Source organism: Tauraco erythrolophus, chromosome 7 (genome assembly GCF_009769465.1).
Source record: "Tauraco erythrolophus isolate bTauEry1 chromosome 7, bTauEry1.pri, whole genome shotgun sequence".
Classification (NCBI taxonomy): Eukaryota; Metazoa; Chordata; class Aves; order Musophagiformes; family Musophagidae; genus Tauraco; species Tauraco erythrolophus.
This window is the reverse complement of record NC_141471.1, coordinates 59,755,224-59,782,071: the sequence shown is the minus strand read 5'-3', so window position 1 is coordinate 59,782,071 and position 26,848 is coordinate 59,755,224. Positions and strand designations below refer to the sequence as shown.

General features: G+C 41.6%; 1 protein-coding gene across 1 annotated transcript in view; it reads right to left on the bottom strand.

The window, feature by feature from the left end:
* Positions 1–26,848, bottom strand: part of ITGA9 (integrin subunit alpha 9) — a 221,172-nt gene that overhangs the window by 41,342 nt on the left and 152,982 nt on the right. Inside the window, exons 19-23 of the mRNA XM_086614754.1 lie at positions 13,308–13,394; positions 11,827–11,906; positions 8,524–8,613; positions 5,709–5,817; positions 2,479–2,586 (exon numbers count right to left, since the gene is read on the bottom strand). Of these exons, the coding sequence (XP_086470880.1) occupies positions 2,479–2,586; positions 5,709–5,817; positions 8,524–8,613; positions 11,827–11,906; positions 13,308–13,394 (474 nt within the window). The remainder of the gene's footprint in view (positions 1–2,478; positions 2,587–5,708; positions 5,818–8,523; positions 8,614–11,826; positions 11,907–13,307; positions 13,395–26,848) is intronic.

Genomic DNA, 26,848 nt, shown 5'->3' with positions numbered 1-26,848 from the left:
TTTTGTTTGTTCGTTTAAGTATATTTGGTCTGTGAAAAGTTCCATGATTTTAGTTCCCTTTTCAGTCAATAAAAACTCAGTGGGAGAGAGGCAGAAGGAAAGAGAGCAGGATACTTTTCCTGTTACAATAGTAAGACTTGGGAGACATGGGTTCAGTGCCTGGCTCTGACACAAATTTCCTGTGTGACCTCAGGCAAACCATTGAGTGTTTCAATTATTTATCTGTAAAGCAGGGACAACCACTATCCCAGATAGAAATTTCTTGGATAACATTTATTAACATGTCAGAGGTGCTCAAAAAGTCATGCGTTAGACTCCTACTGACCATGTATCCAAAATCAGTGGTTGAAATGACCCAGGGTACGCCAGTGTACCATGCAGACATCTCTCATAAAACCATACTTGCCTACTACCACGCTTCAGCCTGCAATGCAAATAGGCCTCACAACAGCAGTCTGAAATTTCTACAAAGAGAAACTGCAAAGTAGAAGAAAGACGTCAAATAACGTGGCAGGAAATGCAACTTGTTGCTGGGGAAAAGGGATGCAAATGCTGTAAGTATTTACTAGCACAGCTCCCAAGGCCACAACCACCCAGCTGGACCTCCTTTAGGTAAGCCATCAGAGGCACATGAGCAACGAAAAACAAGTTAAGCACAAGATTTAAGGTTTTTGCCTTGTTTTTCTGACAGTTATTCAAAACCATACAGTCACGGAATCACAGAATGGTTTGGGTTGGAAGGGGCCTTAAAGATCATCTAGTTCCAAACCCTCTGCCACGAGCAAGGACACCTTCCACTAGATCAGGTTGCTCAAAGCCTCATCCAACCACCACCAACCTTTTGGTTAACATCCAAAGTCCATCCCATCCTTGTCAGTTTAACTTAGCGTCCTGTGTAGAAATGACAACAAACTATGCCCGGAAATTAGCCCTTGCCCATTTGGTGGGCAGTGTACATCTCGGCTAATTCAAGCTTGCAAAACAGGTGTCTTGTCTAAGACAATTAGCCCAGCCTTCTGAAAGAGTCAACACAGAAAAACAAGCAATGCCTAGAAGAACCTAATCACACCCTGAGTCAGATGGGCTGCGTTTTCCATTCATCTCTCTTGGCTATGTGGGAATATGACTGACTTCAGAGGAGACACCAACATTTGGGCAGACAAAATCTGTTAAAGAGGCTCCTGCCTCTCTGCTGCTGCTGCTGCAAACACACAGACAGACACACACCCTCTCCCTCATCACACAGAGACCAGAGAAGGGACAAGGAAACGGGTCACATCCCTTTGACAGGCAATGTGTCAAAGGGAAGCTGATCTTCCGCATATAAGGCTGGACTAAATAAAACATTAAAATGCAATGCCATGGAAAATGAGACACAGGCTGGAGAATTAATTCAGTCTAGTTGAAGAATTGACTCAGTCTATACAATATTGATGCCTCATACAATATGTCAAATCTGTTTCTTGACGATTCTGTCTTTAGTGTCCATCGGTAAGCCATATACATATTTATCTCACAGCTTTCAACAGCACAAATCTTGGAAACGTGCTTAGAAAGCTCTTATTGGAGCTATATTTACACAGATTCGGTGACACAGTTACCTGCATATGAAGGATGGTAATATTTTTCAGCCAAAAGGCTAGGAAAGTAGCTAACGACAAAGTATAATATTTCTTTTCAAGTAGCCCAAAGAGTTAGTTCTGTCTCACAAAGACAGATTACTCTGAATTTCAGCAATAAATTCACCTCAGTAGTGAAATTTCCCTCTCTTGGCCACCACAGTATAAATGAGGGTATTTTGGTGGTTTAACAAAAGCTTTGAAAGTAATAAATAAATATTAGAAATGAAATCTAAGAATGTGTCTCTTATCACAAGTTATTTTAATTTTCTGTGTAGTTGACACAAAATCATCTTTTGAAAAACACTGTCTTGAAAGAATAAATTTCTCTGTTACTTACATTTGTTAAAAGAACACTCAAAAAGAGCAAATTATGATGTGGACTACAGAAAAATAATTATTGACAATGTATTCAGACCTAGCTAGCATTTTTGCATATAACTACAGAAAAAAAACCAAAAAAAAACCAAAAAAAACAGAACGTGAGTCAGCTTGGAAACACGTCCTGCTGATATTACATACACTATTTAATCAGGAAGGACTGATTAAGACTCAATCCTCTTTGGAGGTGTGACTCAGGGAAGCGTTCTCCACATTTCCTTTGGGATTAGCCTGACCTAGTTTTACATTGCATTGTAGGAAACCAGGAACACACAACCAGCTGTTTGCCCTAGGTGAGGGACAGCAGTCAACAGCTGGAGGGGCTCAGCTACTTATCATGATCAGGCCACAGATACAAAGAACCTTTCATTGTCTACAAAAGCAGCTGATTCATCTAGTTCTGCTGAACTCTTTTTGTTCCAGTCATTGATAGCTCTTAGTGCCTCTCTGGGCTCAGGGTACTTTATAACGTACTCACCATCATCTGCTGAACGTGAAATATTTCAGCTCCAGTGGCAGAGAGGCGGTTCGGAAATGAAATGTCAAGAAAAGCTCCAGGGAGAGTGCTTGGTCCAGCATTGTAAACCTATAAGACAAAGATACATTTAAATGCATAAAAAATAAATAAAAATAAAATTACATTACATATATGACTGCTCATAAATGGGAAACTACTGTAGAACCAGAGCTGGGAGTATAGTTAAATTTGAAAAAATTCAAACGCTATGCAAATTTTTCAATGTCTTCAGACTAAGACTTCTTTTGTAAGTATCAGGATGAAGTCACAGGTTTGGCTTATCTAATAAGTCTTTAGGCACAGCTCATATATCAAGCAAAAAGCAGTTTTGCAGGGTAACTACCAGTCACCAATACAAAAAGCAGAAGACTTATACTTTATAAACAGAGACACTGTTAGTACTTCTTGAGTGGTTTGGTAACACCATACGGAAGACTAAGAAATACTGCTGTTCTCATTTCCATCTGGTAACCACTGCATTATATTCTGCATATGTTTTCCTTATGGAGCAGAAGCCAAAGTAATGATGATTGTGACTACTGGACTGTGGGTTTGCTGAGTAAGTTGCCAGGAAATGCATGTGAACAACTTCCATTCAAGTTCTGGGGTTTCCGATTAAATGAAACTCTTAGTGCAAAACATTGGCTTTCTATCACCATCCCCCTCCAAAATTTTCAACGAAAACTCAAAGAATTTCCAGTCCATTACTGAAATATATCCAGTGAAAATTCCAAATTTGTGGGTTTTTGCTGGAAAGAAACAATCCATGGAAAAATTTCAATGAAAGTAAGTTTTCATGTCTACCTACATTTTTTTATCAAGAAAAATATTTCCTGGTTGTTTCTAACCACACGTATAAAAGTGCATACAGTAAAAACATTAAGCCCATCAGAAAATTCATCCACTCTGAGACAGTACTGTCAAAAGATGTAGCAATCAGTTGTTAATTGTGTAAAGCACAAATATTAAAACCAACAGGTTTTCATTCTTCAAACACTGTTTATATTTGAAGAAATGTCTGACTGATAAAGAAAATCAGTCCACAGTACCAAATCCTTACAAAAACCCTGAGGCTCCAGGACAGGAGGGGAGAAATCTCACTACAATGGAGCATGATAAATGCTGCATGAAATATAAACACCATGTTTCGTGTTAGACATTTAAAAAAACTTGATTATCTCACTGAGATCAGATATAAGAGTTAATGCAGAAAAGACACTTTCATGGCACATCTTGTTACCACCAAAAAATGTATAGATCTTTTCCCTTATTAACATTAGACATGGTATAGATTTTCACATATGAAAACCTCTATAAAGTCCCATATTTCTGTAAATTATCTCTTTTTTCTTGGTTACAAAACTATTACTTTCCTCCATCTGGAAAAGTTTAATACATAGCAGGCAAATCATTAAAAAAAATTAAGCATACAGTGATACAAACCATGCTTTGCCCATTAGGAAACTCTACCCTTTCTTTCTGACACACATAGTTACGAGGTTTACCACGTTACTGGAAAGCAGATCTGTGACTTGTTACAGTCTAATTTTCTACTTCCAAATGAAAAAAAAAAAAAAAATTGCAACTTGCAAGTGTGTGTGAGAGACAAGAAGATGGGGCAGCACAAATGGTGGCTCTGACAATATATAGATTCTCTCTCCCTTACCTGTTATCACTTTGTTTTATTGAAAATATTAATCTAGTTAAACCATCAGTACATCTGTTCTTGATCTGGTTTTACGCAACAACTGGCTATGGGGGGGAGGGAGAGGGGAAGACCTATAAACCCTCAAGAATGAAATCAGAATCACAAGAATTAATAGCCTGGCTCACAAAAGCTTTAATGTCCTGAAATCCTGCTTTCACTCCTTTTCAGTAAATAGCTAAGGGCACTGCATGACAGTGTGGGCTTAATTGCTCTGGACCACAGTCTGTCCACGGAGGCAGGCATGTGTTATTCATTATGAGCTGAGTGGCATTCATGCCTAGGAGAACAGAAAGGGGAAAAAAGGCAAAAGACTATTTTTCACAATAAATGATTCCCTCACCTCTGCATGATTTATCATTCCCTAGTTCCATCTAGTGGTCAAAAAGGATTTGAAGTGCTTGTAATAGATACAGTCACGGCAGCGAGACAAGTTCGTTTCGGCTGCATCACAGGAGTTGGTTATAATAAATCATCCATATGTTTTGCCACACCAGGAACCCATCTAACTGCCATGTGAAGTGTAATCTATAGATAATACTTGAATAACACTGAGATGCTATGAGACGTTTAATGAAACCTTCTCACACCTGTCTTTTTAGTGTCACAGTCTCTTCCCCGTGCTGTACTATTACCAGTAGTGCTAAAACATTTTCATACTGGGGCATTTAGTAAATCTGAATTCCCTGCACAGGTATGCATTTGTTCTCACAGACAAAGGCTGCCCAGTCTTCTGTTCAATGGCCACACCCCTAAAAAGAATTACTCTTCCCTATCGAACCTGTGACTGCATCCAAGATGTGGCACTCGAGAAACTAGAACTCTTTACTCAGCACACGAGGAAAGGCAAAAGAGAAACAAATAGTAGCAGCTTCACTCCTGTGGAAGTGAGATGCCCTATTTGCAATTCTTGTTATAATTTATTCGGATAAGGAAACAAACAGTTGTTCAGCCTGAAGAAGAGAAAGCTCCAGGGAGACCTTATAGCAGCTTTCTGGTACTTCAAGGGGGCCTACAAGAAAGCTGGGAGAGAGGATTTACGAGGGCATGTATTGATAGGACAAGGGGCAATGGCTTTAAACTGAAAGAGGGGAGATTTAGATTAGATATAAGGAAGAAATTCTTCCCTCAGAGTGGTGAATCACTGGAACAGGTTGCTCAGAGTAGTTGTGGGTGCCCCATCCCTGGAAGTGTTCAAGGCCAGGCTGGATGAGGCTTTGAGCAACCTGATGTAGTGGAAGGTGTCCCTGCCCAGGCAGGACGGTTGGACTAGATGATCTTTAAGGTCCTTTCCAACCCAAACCATTCTATGATTCTATACCGTCCCTGCACACTGTAAATACGTCATCCAATCAAGACTGCATTGCGCAGCATACTGTGATTCAGAAACATGCACCAAAGCCCATATCACACTCGAAATAAAAGAGATACAAAACCAGAATGAGCTGTCAAGTGGGAAAGCAGTCAAAATAAGGATCCATTTTACCTGCAGTGTGAAGTTGAGAGACTGGAAAAGGCATTCATGGTTTTCCAACTGAACAAAGTTGGATGCTTCCACAGAATCACCATAGAAAAATGAAGTAGGGAAGACTTCTCTGAAAGATCAAGACATAGATTCAGTCAGATGTGTTTGTCATCAAAACTAAATATATTTGTTACAAGCTGAATTGCACTCCTTGCCTTCTGGTCACGTGAAATTCTGTGGGACCGTTTCACATTAAACTATTATTTGTGATTTGATTTCCTCTGGACGACACTAGACTACACAAGCAGCATCTCAACTGACCCACGTTAACATCCCATCATTGAAGCAGACTTCTTTTGATTACTTATCCCTCTTTCTCTTTTCCTATCACAAAACCTCTTCTCCAGGGCCCCCTGCCATGGATGATTTGTGCAAGTCCTATAGCTTGTGCAACACAGGCAGTCATTGCACTAGGAAGTTAGTCTGAAGAAACAGTTACTAATAGGAATACTTTCAGTTACATACTCACTAAAGTAACATTTCAATTTTGTCTACCATTTACATAGCATTGCAGTAATAAACACTTCATTAATGATCTGAGCTTCATTGTCGTTATGATTAGCAGATGGTTAAGTGGAAGAATAGAGGGGGATATAACTTGATAACTTGCTTTCAACTACAGTGGCACAGGCCAAGACTCCTACAGCTACTTTTATCATCTTATCTCAAAGTAAAACGCAGTAGGGTTTTATCAGAAAAGACTTGGAAGCACAACACAGTACCTGGAAATCCTGCAGAAGAGGACTAGGAGTGCTTTAAGCATCCTTTGTGCCTCCTTCTAACCTCAGGCTGCTCCACTGGCTGGAAATGGTCCTGGTGTAATTTCAGACAAACCTTGCTGAGGGACTGCCTGAAACTCTGCTTCCTTCCCAGGCTGTCCTTTTGGGTCAGAGTTTTTTGAGACAGGATTTTAAGTCAGTTTAGGTACATTTCCTTTTTTCCTGCCTGCCTCATATGCCAGGGATTGCTAGGGGAAACAGCAAAGCACAGATTTATTCCTCCCATTTACAGGGTCGTGCCAGAAGGCTCCTCCCAAACATGGTACAAGCCCTTCCGGTCTATTTATGACCAGGAATGAAGTTTTCTCTTGTAGCACGATAGCTAATAGAAATAAGTTTCAAAAATGCACTGTCCAGAAAAAGAGTATTATTAATATTACCATGCCTGGGAACATTGTGCCCCCAATAAACCCAACCTTTCCCTGGTAGTTAGACATTTCTGTGAACTTGAATTAACTAAGTCTCGTCTATGAGAAAGAAAAAAATAATCCACAGTCAGTTGGGTGGGGCTTACACATTGAGAGACCTCACACTTTAAAGAAAAGTACATTCTGAAGAGAGAGCAAAATTTTTATCTTTTTTTTTGGCATGCAGTATTCTGTAGGTGACAAACAGAGACCTAAAGACACAGATGAAAGTATTCCTAGCTGTGAAGCTGTAAAAAAATTGATCTGTATCAAAGCATCAAGAAGCAAGGGATAGACTTAAATTTATACACAATCTGTAACAATGAAAGCATTCAAAAACTTCCAGAACACATTGCTGAGACTGTACTCTCAATATAGAGATTTTTGTCCTTGCTAGTCATCTTGTGAGGTCTGACAACATTTTTCACTTCTCTAAGTAGTCTGAAGCATATCTTCAACCCATTCTAACTATTGTGGCAGTAATTAAGGGATTTTATTCCTGTGCAACACGAGGGGAAATCAACTTTATGCGGAAAAATCCAGACTAGGTCACGAATTTTTTCAGTCAAATCACATGTCAGCGCAGGTAACTTTCTTCCTACACATGTAGCACACTGACGAAGGGAATCTTTGACTTCCACTGATGCCAACCTGCACCAGCCATTTGGACAATACGTATTCCCTGGGGGGCTGCCATAAACGGAGGCTAAAACAGACACTGACCTTTTGGGGACACTGCTAATGAGTTTTTGCTTCCCCAGTTTAGGAATGAATGTCAACTTTCTCAGTCTAATTCCCCTCCAGTGACCAGGTCCCCCAAATTCAACTTGAGCTCTGCCTACATTAGAGGATCGTCTGTCTATTGGGACTGAAAGCACATCTTTCATTCTAGACTTAAGATTGTAATGCAGAAGGGGAAGGGAAGACCCCAGAGTATAAAGGCAGGAACTCGCACACGTGCAGCCCAGGGAGAGGACAATGGCTATGTGTTACACAAGTATTTCAGTCAAAGGGTGAGTGATGTTCCTCGGTTGGTATTCAGACGCCTCGAAGACTACAGAGTAGGAGGATTGGGAAAATGAACAGAAGCAGAAGCGAATTCTGATTGTGAAATTAAACAGAAAGGCAAACAGCTAGACTCTACCAAGCTCCTTAAAAATCCCAGAACATTTGACCCTAACCTTTGGCCTGGTGATTCTCAACCATATCTTTAAAGACATGCCCTAAGGAACAAGATGCGATTTACTTGTTCTCTTTTTATTTTATTTTAAGGTCCATCATATCTACAGAATCGCATGAATTCAAACACGATCACTAATATACCTACTACAAATGTGATGGTAACTACTAAGTGTTATCTAGAAAGGAGAGAGAAAGAGGTACAGGGCTGGAATGAAAGACATGACAAATAAAATTCCCTGATAATGAATGAGGTTGTCGGTATTTCCAGAGTCTGGGAAACAGGGGAAAAGCAACAGTCTGGCTACATGTAAACAAAGAGAAGAATTCATTTTTTCACTGGAAGAGACTCAGATGTTATTGTTAGGATTATTTTTTTGTTGTTGTTTCCATTTGGTGACTGGTACTTACCCATTGATAGATGAGTCCACTTCATGCATCAGGGGCACGGACAGGGTTAGAGTATTATCATGCAGAGACTCAGTGCGTTCTAGGTTTCCACTGTGCCGGAAAGAAAAAATAAACATGCTGTAAGTCGACAGCCTTTGCAATATATCACACAGTTTCACAGCTACCATCTCTCTGCCCTGTGTTCCAGCCTCTCTATTTGAGTGATGTCAGCTCTCCTTAAGAAGCCTCTTAAAGATTAAGAGTTACATTTGTTCATCCCACCTTGGAGAGGGCACACACATAAAGCACGTGTTCTGTGGCTGTGACACAACCAGGCTCACAATGGAAAACCTATGTCGGAGCAAGGCGTGAACTCAAACAGCAGTGCCAAACTACAGCGGCCACCATACATAGCGGAGAGAAACAAGGACATTTAGATTCCAATGCAAGGATCCATTTTCTCCCAGCCTGACCGTACATGAGTTTGGGAGCGATACACACACCCCACAGAGGGTCTTGACTCAGTAAACGAAATTGTGCTTTCATTGTACCTGCACCGTACCACACCATCAATTTGGTACCACTACAAGCAGCTTTTTGGATGAGATCCTCGTTCTGAACTGCCTGTAACCTCTCAGCAGTTCAGCCACCTCTGCTGGTACTTAATTGCCAAATTGAAAGCACTTCTACTTTACACTTGGAAAGGCAGTTGTCTCAACTGGTCAAAAGCAGAAGGAGAAAAGAAAAAAGTGAGCAACCCTCTCTCATGGAAGTCAGTTTATTTCAGTGTGAACACAAATGTACAAAGTCTGGGAAAGGTTCCTGAAATGCATGTCCAACATGCAAACTTGTAATTATTCTGATGACGGGTCTGCTTGGTGAGTGACAACTCAGAAGTACAATCTTGAAAGATATGTTACACACATTTCCAATTTCTTCAGCAGCGACTCTGGAATCACTTTTGCCTTGCAGTTCATTGGATTTACGCACAAATCAAACCAGTAAAACAAACGATATCCTATTTATTTGAAGACCGTCACTGAGGCAACAGCAGGCAGTAACATCCCAAGTGATACCATGCAGATGATGCACTGCTCAGATTATAAAAACAGAGCCTGCTGGCTACATACACGCATAGATATAGCTCAGCTTTCTGCAAGTGACATTGGCCATGTCTGCTAATAAAACTATGGCCCAGATGGAAAAAACCCACAAACTTTCAGTCCCAGGAAAAAAACGTTCAATAGAAGATTTTCCTCTGAATAGGCTCAAAGAAAAGTCCAAAATGAAGACATTTCTCATCCAACACAAATACTGAGATACCATGGTGGCAAGCAGAATAAGCAAGTAGAATTCCACATAGGGTTCATGAGTATGTGCTTATCTGTTTCAAATGGAGCAAAGGTACTGTCAGAAAAGGAGACTATAGCTCAGTGAATCCAGCTCCAGAAAAACAGTTCATGCTAGGAAGCACAGAAGAGGGTTTGGGTTTCTTTTTTAAACAAAAGAGTAAACGTAACGTGATGTCTAGTCTTTTCTCCAGTTGATCTCTCCTACTACTGAACCAGTCTCTTGTTTCAGATGCTGCTGCCAAATTTGCAACTTCAAGGGATACGCTTACGTGGCCACTTCAAGGGCAATACTTTCTTTCCCATGACACCGTGGCACAGCTTCTCCCATTCCTGCCAGACTAGCCCCAGTTTCTTTGGAAACAACATGCCCACTCATTGCAGTCTGGCCACAGCACAGACACTTCCTCTCCATTTCCTTATCACTGACTTTACCCCAGGACTCCCTGTAACTCTTGTGGTAGACAGATTTTATTACACTTATTTGACAGCGAGGGAATTGAGCAATTTGCCCAAAGTCACAGAGAAAATGAGGGTAATCAGCACTGGGACCTGCACTGTAGCCTTTGGAGGTTCAGCTGAATCCTTCAAAACACAACTGTCTTCCTGTCCATCCTTCTGAAATGAGAAACTTTCTCTTTACTCCTTCAAGCGAGCACTCACACTATGTGTACAAACTACTATTTATTTCTTTGCTCCAGCTAAAGGCACTGACTAACTCTTCTCACTGGTAGAGCACAGAAATCAGAGAAGTGAGGTTACAAAGGTAAGCTCTGTGCTATCCAAGGCAGGGAAATGAGAGGAAGAATCTGGAAAACACTGACTAGGCAAATTTAAAGCAGTGCTGTCCATCTTTGCACCAGCTGACATTCACCTAGCAGATACTGATGCATCTCCCTGATCTGGACGCATCACAAGGCCATCCGAACACAAGATGAACTTCTCACGGAGAATAAAATTTCTCTAACGTGCAAGACATGGTCTTGCCCTTCTGATGGGAGGTCTCACTTTCAGTGTTTCATACCAGCCCCACATGCTGCAGCATCTTGTTCCCACCTACAGCTGTTACTGCAGGGGGTGGACCACACCTTATGAAAGCAGCCACTCAGCAACTGCTACATCTCATCTCTCATGTTCAGCCAGTCGATGAGATGTCACCAAATCCAGCAGGAGATCCCGATTTTGACATGGGAGAGTACAAAGTTGGCCCACTCGCACAGTATGTGGAAGAGAGAACCCAGCATGTCAGAGCAGCAGTTCATGGCATAGGTTAACGCAGCTGTGCTACCATCAGTTCACATACACATCCCAATAGTGCCTGTGAATGAATCACCCGCTTGTGGCACATCATCTTAGGAGGCACGGAGCATGTGTCACACCCTTAAAAAAGTCCCTACACACGCATACTTGGCATCACTACTTCAATGCCTGCTTCCAGCGCCCTTCGGGAAGTATCCTACTCAGCTGCTTCACACAGCCTGTCATAGCTCGCAGAAGATCCAGAGGTGGAAAAAATGGACATGCAACTTTGGAAACTGTCAGTGAGATCCCTCATCATCTGATGAAAGCATTTATCTTTTTTTGGTTTGCATTCAAGCAGGCTTACTTCATTCAAATGCTGGAACAAATGGGTCTGCCTGGTGCTGATCATCAACCGCAGCTGAGCTGAGCTTGAAATGGGGCCCAAAGGGATGGGCACAGAAACACAAGGGCCTCCCGACTGAGAGAACACAAAACGCTCCTTCAGAATTGCAACCGCCTGGCAAAGAAAGCCTAAGGATGATCCTACCTCATTTTTCAGGAAGCTGTGTCACATGGTTCCTCGATATCATCAAACTCCATGCATTTAGCCTCAGTAATTTAGCTACGTATACATGTCTACAACTAATATCACACAACTGTCAAGCATATGCAACGCACACTTAATGTGACAAGGAATATCCCAAGTCATCAAGACGTACAAAGATTCCCTTACCTTTGGGCAGTGATGAAGAAGGTAAGCATTTCTTCCTGCCCAGACAAATGGCTTGTGTCAAATATCACACTGAACTCGTACTGTACAAAGAAAAAGCAGTATTTAGAGACACAGTATATTGTTTCAAAAAGCATTTATTCTGAAACGTCACGTATATTTTACTGGCCTGGCTGTACGAAAGTAGCATATTCTGATACATGTGAAAAAGCCTCCTCCACTGTAGAGTGGCTTTCAAATCTTAGCAATTGTGTCTCTGTTCAAATACTAGAGAGTCCGAGTTTTCCTTCATTGTGGAAAGGTCCTTACCAGAATTGCCATTCAAAGATATTTCTTGAGGAGATCATCTGCCAGGGGAAGAGTCTTCCAGTACAAGGGGACTGCTAACTGAAACTACCTCAGCACGAATCTGTATGTTATTTGCTGATGAAGAGATCTTTTGGGGGAACAAAGATCATGCCATAGGCCAGCACAGAGACTTGGGGCAACTGGCACAAGCTAAACAGCATTCAGGCCACCTCTCGTAATGGATAAAATCAGGGGCCAATTTTGACATGAGAATCTACTTCCATGACCACTGTAGCTCTACATTAACTTTTCCAAGCACAACGTTTCTACCTAACTCCAAAACAGTTTTTGGCCGAGTGAAACAGTTTCCAGATTCATGTTAATTTCAATGGCTTGCTGGAAAAAAACTGCAGATCACCCAACTATGTAATTCTGAAGCAAAACACTAAAATTCTTAATAACTGCATTTCTTTTTTTCCATTCTATTTAAAATCTTTTTAAATGTTTCAAAAGAGCATGTTAGAGTCAATAAAACAAAAAATTTCATATCGAATCACAGGATATGTCAATTCAAATGGAAAGGACGAGTTTTTTAAATTTTCTGAAAAATTTCAGACTCATTTTGTTCAAGTCATCCTGAAGTTATTCCTCCTCTTTCTGGGTTGGTCATTTGTACAGCTCGGTTTAGTGACAGAAAGAACCCAGCTGGATTTCTAAACATCATGAGAGAGCTCACCCTCTATTACTGAACAAAATCCTCTTTGAAAGCTACCGGGAGACCATTATATGAAAAAGTCATTAAGACATTTTCATTGTAATTTGTATAAATTTAATTGCACTTTAACGTGAGAGAAGACAGAAATAAAAACAGAACGAGGCAATATAAATAAGACAGAGAGTCCTTTTCTAATTTCGGCAGAGGAAATACATTAAATTTTTTGTAGCTGCAACTCTTGCATCATTTTTCAAGAGCATTGTATTGCAGTGCACAGGGTACTGGCATAGGCTCTATGCAGTGGGAAAGAGGACAGCTACCCTCCGTAGGGAAAGTAGGGAAAAGCTTCGATGTCTGAGTTAGAAAGCTACAGAAAGTATCAGCCACAGACATTAAACAGAGCAGTCGCCCTTCCACTCCCTCTCTGGAGACAGAGGAGAATGGACCATCACTCTGCAAATTCAAGTATCAAAAACATTACCCTAGATTTCGATCTCATGAAAGGAAATCCCACGCTGCACTTGAGGAAGTCTGACTCTAGCAACTCACAGGCAATGCCCAGCTCCTCCTGTAAGAAAATAAGAGACGATGAGATGATAGGTTTGGGGAGAAAAAGATTACTAAGAAACACCATTGAGATGAAGTATCGTAGAAAACGAAATATTTCCCACTACGACACCGTTATTCCCAGAAAACTAATACTCATCGAATAAGGAAAAGCGCAGTGTTGCACTTCCTTACTCCACCTCAGTCAGACCAGCACTGGGAAGAAGATAACCATCACAACATGTCTCTGAGACACACCACAGGGAAACACTGCATGACTAAACACAGTCAGGGGATCAGCGCAAGTTCTTGGATAACTCAGACCACCAGTTTTTCCCTGTTTATTAAAAGGCAGCTTTCACTCGGTCCAGAATACAGGTTCCCAAGGTGGTTTTTCCAGGTATCGATATCATAAAGAGACAACTGAGGTGGGCAATGGTGACCAAACCATGTCACGCACAGATGCTGGAGAAAATGCTAATCTGGTCCAGGTGTCATTCACTGCCCTGATCAGTCCATAGGATGAGCCATGTAGGTAGGGATATCGACTTTCTTTAGTGATACAATGGTGGCATAAAGCAGAGGGATGAGTCCCTCTTCACACTAAATATTGACAGACTATGACCATTGTTAATAATACAAATGAAAAAGGTTGGAGCAGTCCTAACCTGCTTGTCTGGCGACTCCGCTACAACAAAAGAAATACTTCTACTGAAGGAAGACTCCACAAAAAGTGTCTGGCTCCAGGTTAGCACATTCTCATCTCTAGATTATCAGGGAACAGTTTTATGCTTTGTGATTGTGGAAAAGTTCATCTCACTAAATGTTAGGAGCGGGAAGGTGTCAGTGCTCCCATCGTAGCCAATGGATATAGGAAAAATGGTTCAGCAGACCAAATGCAGACGTTTAGTTTAGACTGGGCTGAATACCTCTCCAGGCCCTAGTACTGACTGGATCATCACTGGAGCTATGGAATTGATGTTATGCAGCTACAATATGAACGCCTAAATTTAGACATCCGAATCTACAAATTAACTCTATTCTAGACATGTAGATGAGACTCTCTTAGCTACAGGACATACGATTTCTTTGATCTGTTTGGTATCTACAGCAGTTTGTGCAGCCCAGGCTCTGTCTCTGTATGCGTATTTCCCAAATCACTTCAACTATGAGTTCTGCTTTAAACATGCACTTAAAATTAAGCATTTACATGAGTATCATTCTCAGCTGGAACAAGCACATGTGGAAGTAGCTTCCTGAACCATGGACTCTAGGCTATAAGCATCTCCAGGAAATGCCTCTCTGCCTTTCATGTTCTAAGCCAGACATTACTATTATCCTAATTACAAGCCTGACAGCATTCAGATTCTTGATCTTTTAACTGCTTCCTGGGATATCTGAAAGACAAGGTTTCCTTTATCTTCAAAATCATGGTTCAAATCAGGGCACACATTTATAGAAAATTATAGCCCTAATGCTACCCTTCTTCTCTGATTCAGACAGTATTTCACTCGTTTTATAAGAAAAGAAAATAACATAAGGAGAAAATCCATGCATGCTCAGAGATGCCTGACGGTGTGATATTACTCCAGTACTACTCTAATGCCAGAGCAGTGGCCTCCACATGCAGCTTATCTATGGATTTGTTTCCCTGCAATCTTCAGTATGCTTTTGTTTCCAGAAATACAAAAGATGGCACTGCCCAGCAAATTAAATGTCTAGCTTCAGCCATACAAGGCTACCATCCTCATATGCTGTGTTAGATTTTCTCCTCCATTTAACACAAAACAGCAGAGCAAGTGCTTCATGGTGAAGCATCCCCTTCACTTGCCTTTGCCTCTCAGCAATCTGGGAGGTTCTCCAGTTTTATGTGAGTGATCAAGTGAACACAAACTCTGAGCAGCTGCGTAACCAAACGAAAAATTTCACAGCTGTTTCCTCTGGGAACATTCTTGGTTCTGTGTTGTTCAAATGTCCCTTGCTGTCTAACTGTGGCAACCTAAGAACTCTCTTTCATCAACTCCTCATTCATTTAAGAAGAGTTTCTATTTACATAGCTGTCTGGTGGTGACAGTGACCAGACAGACCCAAGAGGCTGCCCCCTCTCCTCTCGTATCACTTCAGAGATGTCAAAAACCACAATAACAGAAAGAACTCTCATCTTGATAACAGAAGAAGTGAAGTACTTCTTCATTTTGCATGTTGGCAGCTGCCCGCCTGCCTACGTAGTCCTGCCAAGGAGCAGGGAGTTACACTCGATGATCCTTAGGTGTGCCTTCAAACCCGAGATATTCTATGATTTTATTAATGCTGCAGACTCAAACTGTTCAATGATAGGAAATAGCAGAGATAAGTTTGCCTGCACCACACTTGTTCAGCCTTCTGCACGTCTCTGAATTACACAGGCTACCCAGAAAACTTTTCCCCTGGACCCCTTGCTTTGCTCTGCGATTAGGATGGAGAAGCTCACCTAATCTAATGAGTAAATATTTTGTTTTTCCTTCACTGCTCACTGTCTGGCTTCAGGCGTTATTTGCAGTGTACTGTTTTGGAGAGAGAGAAAATTGTTTCTTCATGGGGTTTCCTACGGTGTTCAGGTCTGTAACACATGGGCACTCTGTAAGCACTAAATCAATTCAATTTTCACACTATTCCAGCAAGCTGAAGGGTTGGTGCTGTCTTATCTAACAAACAGGCAACAGAAACAGTGGAACATAAGGCTTACAGAAATTTTGGATGCCACTTCTTACTGATGTTAGGCAATGCTTTTAGTGCTCAAGGCTTCTCTATGACAATACAACCCAGCTAAGAACCCAGCTTATTGCCCGAGTTTCCATAGCACTTTCTAGTTTGCTTAGGAAAACATAGCTGAAGGGATTGGAAGTTTCCTTTTCAACGAGACAGTGTGAAGCTTTATCTAGAAAACTTTGTTTCCTTTCTGAAGCCTTTCACAGCATTTCATATTTTTAGGAGAGTCAGTCAGATAAACAGTGAGCTAATTAGCCAAATAGCTGTACTACTACTGCATAACAAATGCAGACCTGGGTGTGAGAAACATGAAGCTCGGGCTGGCTCACAGTCTGTTTCTCAAAGTCTTTTATCTCAGAAAAAGAAGTTTCTGATAATTATAACATGAGCAATGAAACAGCCAAGTTCTAACTCCATTAAAAGAGGCACATGGAGAAACAACAATTCAACCTAAATTCTGTAGCATAAAGCTGTCAAACATAATCCCTGGGGCATGTAATCAGGTGTATGAGCAGAGATGTAACAAAATGGCCTTATTTTTGGACATGAGTGTTTTGAAGTGTAAACATTATGCGTGGTTTCAACTAAGTAGTGCAGGAAGCCTGTAACGATCATATTAATACAGTGTGTAGAAGCAGCAACCTAAGAATGGAGCTATTTGCTAAATTTAAGACTCAAGAAATTTCAGCAACGCTCATGTTCTTCTCCAGTCCTTCCCCATCTCTCTGCTGTTTCACATATTCGCTTGGTGCACCACACAGTCTTCACTGAGGGACACTAGCTGTCTCCTCCACCTGCATCTTTGGCCAGTAACTCTCAGCAGAGGTGGGCAGGTGCCAAACATGGGACCTAAGAGTACATCTGACTACAGGCTGACAACATGGGATGTGCCTCGGAGCAACGTCTCCTCATATTCTTGCCCCCAACCCATACACTACGTGTAGTCAAACCTTTACTGCCCAAAACAACTCCGATACCTAACTAGAAGAAAGTAAGAGGCTCACAGAGTAATTTTCTTCAGACAGGTAGACAAGATAGACCAAGCTGAATGCTTAAAACAATGCACTCAGCTTGGTCTAGAAAGCATTTCAACGTGAGTAAAGCATTTTAACCACACAGGTGGAATGCTGGATTATGAGACCATTATTTTGCCCTGGAATAACCCAAGAGCAATATCCTTTTGCTGGCTTCACCTAGCTGATTATCTGGGGATATAACATACGGAACTCTGTCAGATTTTTCTCTTTTCCTATCACAGAGATCATAACTGGACTGCAAGAGAACCACGTTTTTCAGGCCACATGAGGTAGGTTATCACTAAGAAAACAGCTTGTCAGCACTAGAATAGGTCATAGCAAATAAGTCTTCCACTGCATGTATTTTGGCATTTAAAAAGCCTGTCTTCCCTTAATAGTATTTGACAGGGCCTATGTTCCCATGGTACAAAGGTGGGACCAGTGCCAGCTAGAGCACAAGACCAGATTACTTTAGGTATGAACCTGGAAAAGGCCCCTTATTAGAATGAAATCCTGCTCAAAGACAGCTGCTGTTTGTCCCCCTTCCTTCCGAAACAAACATTTTTAGCAGATTTTTCAAATGTTGTTTACTTTGACCTCGAAGAGCCCTTTTCCACTCAGTAAAATGCCGAATCTAAGAATTAAGAAGAAAGTAATGAGAATGCCTTAAGAAAACAGGAAGAGAGAACTGCTGGTGGAAGAAAGGTTGTCTGGCTCTGGACAAAACACAGTCACAGGTCAGAGACTCTCTTTCTGGGAAGAATCTTCACGGTGACATACTGCTCCTAATTGAGCTCTCTCTTCCTGAATGAAAACGATCAAAACCAGCCACCATACGTGAAAGGGCACAGCCCAAAGGATACTGAAACTTCCCCAGCTTCACCTTGACTAACCTTTTTCAGATCAGATCGCATACCTTTTTTTCCCCAAGAGTGTCACATAGCTTGTACATGATGACTTACTGATACACCCTTGTCCCTTCTCTGCCTCACTTATGTCCAACCAAAACCCTCCAACCTTCCCAAGCCTGATCTGGCACTTCATATAACCATATTCTGTTTTTATTTTTCCCACCCTTAGGGTCACTCATTTCTTCCCCAAAGGTAGAGCAGCTCCTCTGAACTGATGTTGGCCCTACCCAGAGTCATCAGCATGCTTCCTCAGCCCCACCCATGACTGGTTGCAAGCTCCTTGCTTCAAGCATCTCCTTAAGTAATCTCCCCCAGCTCGTGAACTCCCCTTCAACTATCCTCCAGTATCAGGTTTTTATCCATCTAACAGCTCTTCTACCAAATTACGACGGCAAAGCAAACAAATATAAAAGTATAGGTCACTTGTGTTACTTTGCTGTCACAGAAAAGGTGTGAATTCAACTTTCTTAACCCTCATTTATGGCCTGCCAGCTCTCTGCTTTTCTAAGCACATGAGCTACTAATAGATACTATATCTGAAATGTTAACAGGGAGATGCAACAGAACAAGATTAAACTTGCAAAATGATGTGCTGGATATGGCTCTAACTGATTTTTTAAAATAAAATCATACCAAGACAGCCAACAGAAAGTTATAGTAATTTCTGAACTTAGGGTGAGTTCAGTACTGCTCTGAATGCTGTTGATTATCTGTGCCAGAGTTGACCTCACCCTTTTAAACACTCTTCTGATTAGCTGCTATTTTTGAATGGATTAAAATCACTAATGAAAGGCACTGAAAATATCTTCATTGCAGAACTGTTAAGATAATCTTTTTTTTTAAGGAAAAAAAACCCCAACTTGTTATAAAATGCATTTATATTTCTCTTTCCTTAGCTATACTCAAATTAAAGTTTTTGTTGTTGTTTAGATGGAAAAAATCTCTCCTGCAAATCCTGGCTACTAGCATACATGCTCTGGAACAGAGGAGAAAATGTCCTGGAAGCCTTGATAATACGTTGGCAGAACACTCCTGTTTTGAAGATGTTGAGAATTTATTTAACTTGTTAGATTTTTTAATGCTGCTGCACATTTTCCAAAGGGTACAAAAGAAGAATGACAAGAGGGAATACTGAGGAACCCTCCACTCTTTGCCAGAGCACACGCTCGTTATTGCTTTTCTTGCTGTTACTGGTTTTCTTGTTCTAAAATGCCTGTCTGTGAACCATTACACTTGACACCACAGGGGACCACGAACAGTATCCTCATCTGAGAAGTCCTAAAACAAACATGCTAAAGAAATATCACAAAGGAGGGCTACTTGCACTGTCCACGCTACACTAAGCCTCAAAAGTTAGATACTATGCATCTACCTACTATGTATTCTCCAGGATACAGACTTTACAACTGACTCTTCCCACTAGTTACTTGGGAATGTAGGTTCTCTGATCTGCACCAAAGGTAGAGGCTTGCATCAGGCACTGGGAAAAATACAATTTTGCTACATTTGTACAGTTTTTTATTCTCATCATGGACCCTGACTTAAAGCACATACTTATACCTCAGTAATTCCAATTCGTACTTTTGGTGAAGAGGGATACTTTCCCAAATGAGAGTTTAGATGAACATCTGGATGTTTTGTTCCACCCAACGGGACAATTATATAGACCTGAACTGCATTTTAAGAACTTCTTATTTTGGGGAGATATCGCTGAACATATGTCTGTTCACAGCTGGTAATCTGCTTCCTACACACTTAGCTAGCAAAGCCGAGTAGCACAAACACCTCCCATGTCAGGAACCTAAAATAAAGGCTTGCCTCTTTGATTATGTTTGAGGTGGCTTCTTCAAATGACTCTTCTTAATCTTGGTCTAAGCCCTTTGGCTGTACTATCAACAACTTTCCCTACTGTGGCTTTCTCTAGGGTTTTGGGAGCGTAATTTGTATTTTGCTCCTACCCTTATCTCCCTGCCTCACAATCCTCTTCATGCCTTCAAAGATACGAAGATTTGTCAATTCATTTAATAGCCACCCTCTGAGCATACTGATGTACTTCCTTTCCATAGCAACTGAGGTCACCAAAGAATGTGGGTCGCAGTTACCCACATGCACAGAATAATTAGGGATGCCTGAGCTCCTGAAAGCTCGCAGATTTTTTTCAGACAAGACGACTGATCCAGGCTGAGTTTTCCTATGACTGTGTGCAAGTGCAGCTCAGAGTAATTTAATCTTGGAGGCCCCTTCTTGTGCATACAACAGCTCGATTTTTCTAACACAAAATTCCACAGATACCACACTTTCCTCCAAAATGGGGCTTCGCTGGGTATTTTAAAACTGCAAGAACACAAAGAGAATCAGTGGTATTACTAAGCGGGAACTCTTCCCGGAGCTGAACAACAATTCAAGCAAAAACCATCTGAAACGACTGAAATAGTGAGTCTGATCTACCTCAGTTACCTCTTAAAAGTTGCTCTGATTATCACCCCTGAAAGCCCTCTGGGTATGTTTTATTCGTACAACTGTCAGTCTGACACCTGCTTTGCCTCTTTGTCACCAGTACTCTCTGTTGGCTGAGCAGCTAATATTTCCTCCGTGATTCTTGCCCAGACCCCTCAGCCACAGACGTTCCCCAACTCCTTTGGTTCACAGCAAATGCCACAGGCATCAGTAGCTCGCTCGCGTTCGGAAATCTCACTACTTGACAAACTGGACCAACAGTTTTGGGGTTTGGTTTTCCTTTTTTTTTTTGCTCATCTGCTTCAGGAATTACAAATGCACGAAGCCTTCAAACACCCACTGCCACCAACACCCAGCTCCCAGGACTGCAGAAACAGGGTTTCAGGCAGAGGAAGGCGCAGAGAAAGCTGTGTGAGGTGGTGGGATGCACTGCTTCCCCAAGGCCGGCTTCCCAAGTGGTGGTGGTGGCACGTGGTGGTGGTACTGGGCCACTTGGGAAGGCCACAGGCTCGTTCTCATGAGTTCTGAGCATGCAATTGGCCTGGGGGGGTGGTGGAAAATCATACTACTGATGGTAGCTTTGAAGATGGACCGCAGTGGTCCAGCACAAGTGGTCATTGGCTTTAAAAGCAATCAAAGATCCAGGAAAAATTCTCGTGCATTTCAGGGAATTTCTGCTTTCAGAGCAAAAATCTCACGAGTTTTCTTGCAGTTTTTTGCCACATGGTTTACTCAGCAGCTTCAAGCAAACGCCTTGTGTTCAGAAACTCTTCTGCACGCGCTTCTCCACTTGCCAAAGCAAAGCATGTGACAGAATCACACATAAGGAAGAAATGGAAAGAAATTCAGGTGGCTTTACTCTTTTAACGTAACAGCTCTGTTGCCTGAGCTTCACAGGTTTCTTCTGCTGTAAATAACTTCCAAACAAAGGTGGAACACAAGTAACAATGCATATAACAGGAAGGACAAGTCAATGGTAAATCAGCAGCAATAGCAACTATAGTGTGAAAATTATTGTGAATTATTACCTGCTAGGAAAAACAGTACAGAGAAGGAGATACAGACTCAATACGGACTTGCTCAGCTAGACATTGTCATGAAACTAGCATCTATCTACCCTCTTGAATGCAATGATGGAAGAATATTGGATATTCAATCAAATTATCCGATGGAATAACAAGATTTTCGTTTGTGTGTCACAAAGGTCTGTTTTAAGGTGTCACAGGGACTGAAAGTTTTCCTTTACTTTTGAACACACAGATACTCCCCTGACAAACCCAATCAGCAAATGTCAATGTTGTGCATCATAAATTCTGCAGCTCTACAAATTGCCGTTTCACGGGCAAAGATCCATGTCATCCCAGTGTTTACGTGAGCAAGCAAAACTGCATATCCGACTACGCTGACATGCACGTTGTCAGATGTGCATCTAAAGATCTGGAGGAGTGGGGTGTCTGGCTTGTATTCTGATAATGAATCGATCTTCTGATTCATTATCAGAAAATAAGATTGAAAGGCGGGTGGGGAACCTCAACAGTTGTTTCATAAAAAGAACTAGGGGGGGGTGGAGGGAAGTTTTCTTTGGCATTAGGGAGAGATTTCCTGTCCTATTCCATGATCTCACTAGCAAATGCTGTAGGCACACCCCACCCCCAAGCCCAGTGAGCCTGGTTTCAAACATCTTGGATTTGCTGCCTATTTTGTGAAAACAACTATTTCTATATAATTAATTAGAGCCTCCCGCCTCTTCCCTCTCCTCCCTGGATGGAATCTATTTATAGACTATGAGCTCATCAAGCCCAGTGAATACAGCAAATCTTTGGGTAAAAAGGGACAGAAAGGAAAAAACCTTTCTATTTACTGAATATTCCCAACATTCTTATTTTTTCTCTCTTTTCTCATAAACATCTATCTTAACTAGTGAAACACTAGTGCAGCAGAATTTTAAAGCACACCATCTCAGAAGCTGAAGAAGCAGCAGAAACTGTTTGCTCAGCTCAGGTAAGTGATTAAGCCCCAAAACATGTTTCAGAGCCAGTCAACAAAATCGATTGTGTTTTTGCTTTTCCCATCTTTTAAAGGACGTGCAGGGCAGGTGGTGAAGCTATAAGGACAAACAGGGACTTGGTGCCACCCTGAGAAGTCTCACCTCCTTTGCTGCCACACTAACTCTCATTTTTAACAGATCAATTAGACTTATGTGTGATACGCAAGCTACATTTTTCTTTTTCCCCAGCTGCTGAGAACTGCCGAATTTAATTTCTTCAAGATACAGGAAATAATCCAGGGCACATCACCAAGATCCACCGTCCCCATAGAGCTGTCAGGTCAGCTGTCCCTCGTTCATCGTGAGGTTGGCCATGTTTCAGCTACAGTTTGGTCAGGCCTGACTGTACGATCCTTTTCCATACGTGTTAATGTACAGCTACACATACTCTGCCAGTAGAGCAGGAGCAGCTGAAAGGTCAGAATTCCACATGCCCACATAACAACACTCATCCACTGGAGCACCCTTGGGCATGACCTGGGTGTTATTAGTAACATAAGGAATGCTTGTTAAATTTGGGCACTATGGGCCATATGACTAAGTTGCCTAAAGCTTGTTCTTTAGGGTAAACTGATAGAGTATCCCCCAAGTGCAGGACAGTAGTCTGTTTTGCAGTAGTGGATGACCAGCACTCCTAGTGGAGTTGTCCAGGCAAGTAACAGCTGAAGACACCAGACTTGCCCTGTGATGTTTTTACTATGTCTCATAAAAGTTTGGAATAGAGATGAGAGCCTTATTCTTGCTTTTATATCCTTTCCACAGACAGTGGTGCAAATGCAGTCACAGAGGAAAATAGTTCTCAGCACAGCAAATATGTATTTTTTGGAATCTGGCTCTTAATGACAAGTTTGCATTTCTGAGGCCACCCTTCCCCCCTGCAGCAGCAATTAGCCTCCGAGAAGTGACATCATTGCTAACACCATCAGTGCGGGAACTCAGGCCGGGGCTCTGGCCCCTGCAGCTATCCCATGCCCTAGGGAACGTGCCTTAGCTCAGGCTTGGCACTCGCGCCTCTTTTCCCAGCGCAGGGGGCTGCTGGTCCAGTCGGGATAACCTCAAGCTCCTGACAGCCTCTCTAACTCCTGAACGTAACCCAAACCAAACGTTTTCCCAAGGCCAGCTGCCTTTTTTTCCTCTCGTTCCCTCAAAACTCTAACGCTTCTTAGATCCCATCGGGGAGGAACCACCTGAGCTGAAAGGCTGCAAGAAGGAGGCCAGCAGCTACCTTGACTGCAGGCACTGGAAACTTCCCAAGAAAGTATCTTGCCATGCCATTTTCTGGGCGTTTTTGCTATCTGAGGCTTTGGAGCAGCACACAAGGGCTTGAGAGCTTCTCCCAACAACTTTCTGCCAATGTTCCTCCTTGCTTTTTTAACACTCATCTTGGGTTGGGGGCATCATTGAGATGGGATTTTCCTGCTTCCACAGAAGAACGATCCCAGAAACGTTGGAGGAAGATCAGTACCAGCCCCAAAGCCAGTACTTTCATTTTCTACCAAAAAAGGAAGAGTGCTCTTTTTGTGGGAAGGATTCGGACGAAATCCTCTGTCCCTTGCAGCATTTAAGCGAAACCTGTCTTGAGCAGGTCGTGGCAGAGAGCCCCACCTGCGCTTCAATCCCATTCTGCTTTCTCTCTCCTTCTCTTTTGTCCTTCCTTCCTTTAAAGGATGATAAGCAATGACAAGGCAACTTCATTTACGACTGTATTATGATCAGCTGTCTCCTGAAAACAGCCTTTCTTTTTTGCTATGTCACTTCCCCTCTTCAGAGAACCAAGAAAAGGGAGGACAAGAGGACTGCCTGCTTGTAGGATAGGGCAGTTACTGTCACTCCACAGTTAAAAAACTACTAAAAATGCAAAGTAGTGAAGCATCAAGCTTGGAATACAAGACAGTTTTGCAAGCTCAACTTACCTACTGAATATAATTCATGTCTATCATTACCAGGAAACTACTCTCTTTCTAAGCCTGTATGAATTCATGTTTAATAAAACCAAACACAAAAGCCATTCCAGTGATCCAGTTTTCACCTGCCCTTTATAATCCTCACTAAAGAATCAGGCTCATAACTTCTATTAAGACCTAAGTGCCTTTCACATAACAAGTACTTTCTATAGTAGAAAAATGTAATTATTGCTTGGAATAGAAAGAGAAAGAATTCCTTGCTTGGAACTCACTGGCTAAAACAATAAACAGGCCCCTTTGCTCTTGCTCTTCTTTGCACGCAGCATTTCAAAACTATGTACAGTCACTGGGGAAAAAAAGAAAGAAAGAAAAAAAACTAATATCAAACTTGATTTGAGGTCTACTGCTCATACTATTTTCCATCTGAGGCAGACAGATAAAAGTATATTGGTTTTAAACTGGAATTAACTCATTGGCTCCACTCATGATCATAATCTAATTATTTTTATTTTCTCCTCTATAGGCAGTTCAGATGAGAAATGGGAGAAAGGATATCATGACTTTATCGAAGCTGGTAAAATATCACTCTACATCAGGTACCTTCACAGATACTGACCTTGCAGATATTTCCAAAATATATGCTGCTCCTATTGCTATACTCCTTGCCCTATAAATACATACGGATAGATTTATGGCTGCCGCATTAAAAAAAAAAAAAAGACAAAAATAAAAGGGAATAATAATCAAGATAAGACTTTTTTTCCTCTTGGATCAGAGTCAACACAACTGCAAACATCAATCCTTCAACTTCCAGAAGTTCTGACTATTCCATAAAATTTCACCAAAAGTTTATTTTTGATAAAAAAATAGACTGCTCTGCCTTAGTTGGAGAAGGATTAGGGACGTAGAGGATCCCTAAGTTGACTCAGTGTTGTCAGAAGCATTTATATGTTCAGTGTATTCATATTGTACTGCATTTTGAACGAGCTCAGGTGCTTTCTTCCATACACACACTCACACATCCACGCACACATCCACTGCCCCAATCATCAGCAAGGTACCTGGCAAAATAAAAAGCTAACTGCATACTTGCAGCCAAGCAAAAGAAACTATTTCCTAGCGAGAAAATCAGTCACACACACACGCTGCAAACGACCCAAACACAGCCACTTTACAGCAGGTATTTTGTACCCTACAGATTATTACCATCAGTAGATATTATAGTTGAGTAGTCAAGCACATGCAGGTTACGCTTACGTTTGTGGGGTCTTTTCAGTAGATTTTTATACACATCATTTACTTTAGCATGAATTTCCCAGCTCAGCATTGGAAAGCATGGCAACCATCACTTCCAACGTGAATTCTAATCACATAGATCATTTCATATTCTTATTTTTTAGGACCAGTGTCATGGGTTGCACAGACCAGACATGGTGTGAAGCACGTCTTTCTTTTGTTTCCTACCATAGACAGCAGAAAAAAATTCATTGCCCCTCCTAAGTCCTAGATGCCTTCCCCAGTGACTGTCTTAGGTAGTCACCTTGGAAAACAAATCTTCTGTTGCCATCATTTGAAATACTGTTTTTCATTTATTCCAAGAGATGTAGAGTTTTGCCTTCCAAAGGCACACAGCATCATTTCCTGGCATAATGGGAGCAACAGCCCTTTGCACCCAACAACAGGACAACAAGTAAACAGGCACAAAATAACATGAAGCAAGCTGGCCAGCTGACCTCCCACCATCCACAAGGCAAATGGAAAACGGACTCAGCAACCTCCTCTCCATTTGGAGCACTGGTCTGGACACTCCTCCCCAGTGGGATCCCAGTGCTGTCTGCAAATGCCACAGCATCAGGAACATTAATATTAATTAATTAACAGCTGCTGAGATATTAATGCAGCCAAATACAAAGCTGGGAACTTGGACTAAATCTAATCTAAACTCCATCTTCCCTATATACTTGCACCTTATTTTAGAATTTGTACCTTTACTGGTCTGGTCCAAGGATTCTGTCAAGCAGCCAGAGGTCCATACATAGATGACCGCTAGATCATGAGCCAACTGCGACAGGAAGTTTAACACAGACCACTCCTTGCAAAAGCGACGCTTAAAAATGGTTGAATATGATATATATTTGTTTCCTCTCTGCATCCCTCGATTACAAGTCTCATCTTAAAAAAGAAACCTGCAAAAGGCAACCCGGTGCACAACTGCCAGTCTTACGAATCATGCATTGCCAGGATATTTTTCAAGCTAGACCAAAGATTCCATGAAAAATTGAGACTTAGGTGCAGAATAGGAAAAATATATAATCCGCATATAGCAAAGTATTACAAAATAGTGCCTACTTACTAATGAACTAACAGTTTGCCAACCAAGATAAAACCTTTGC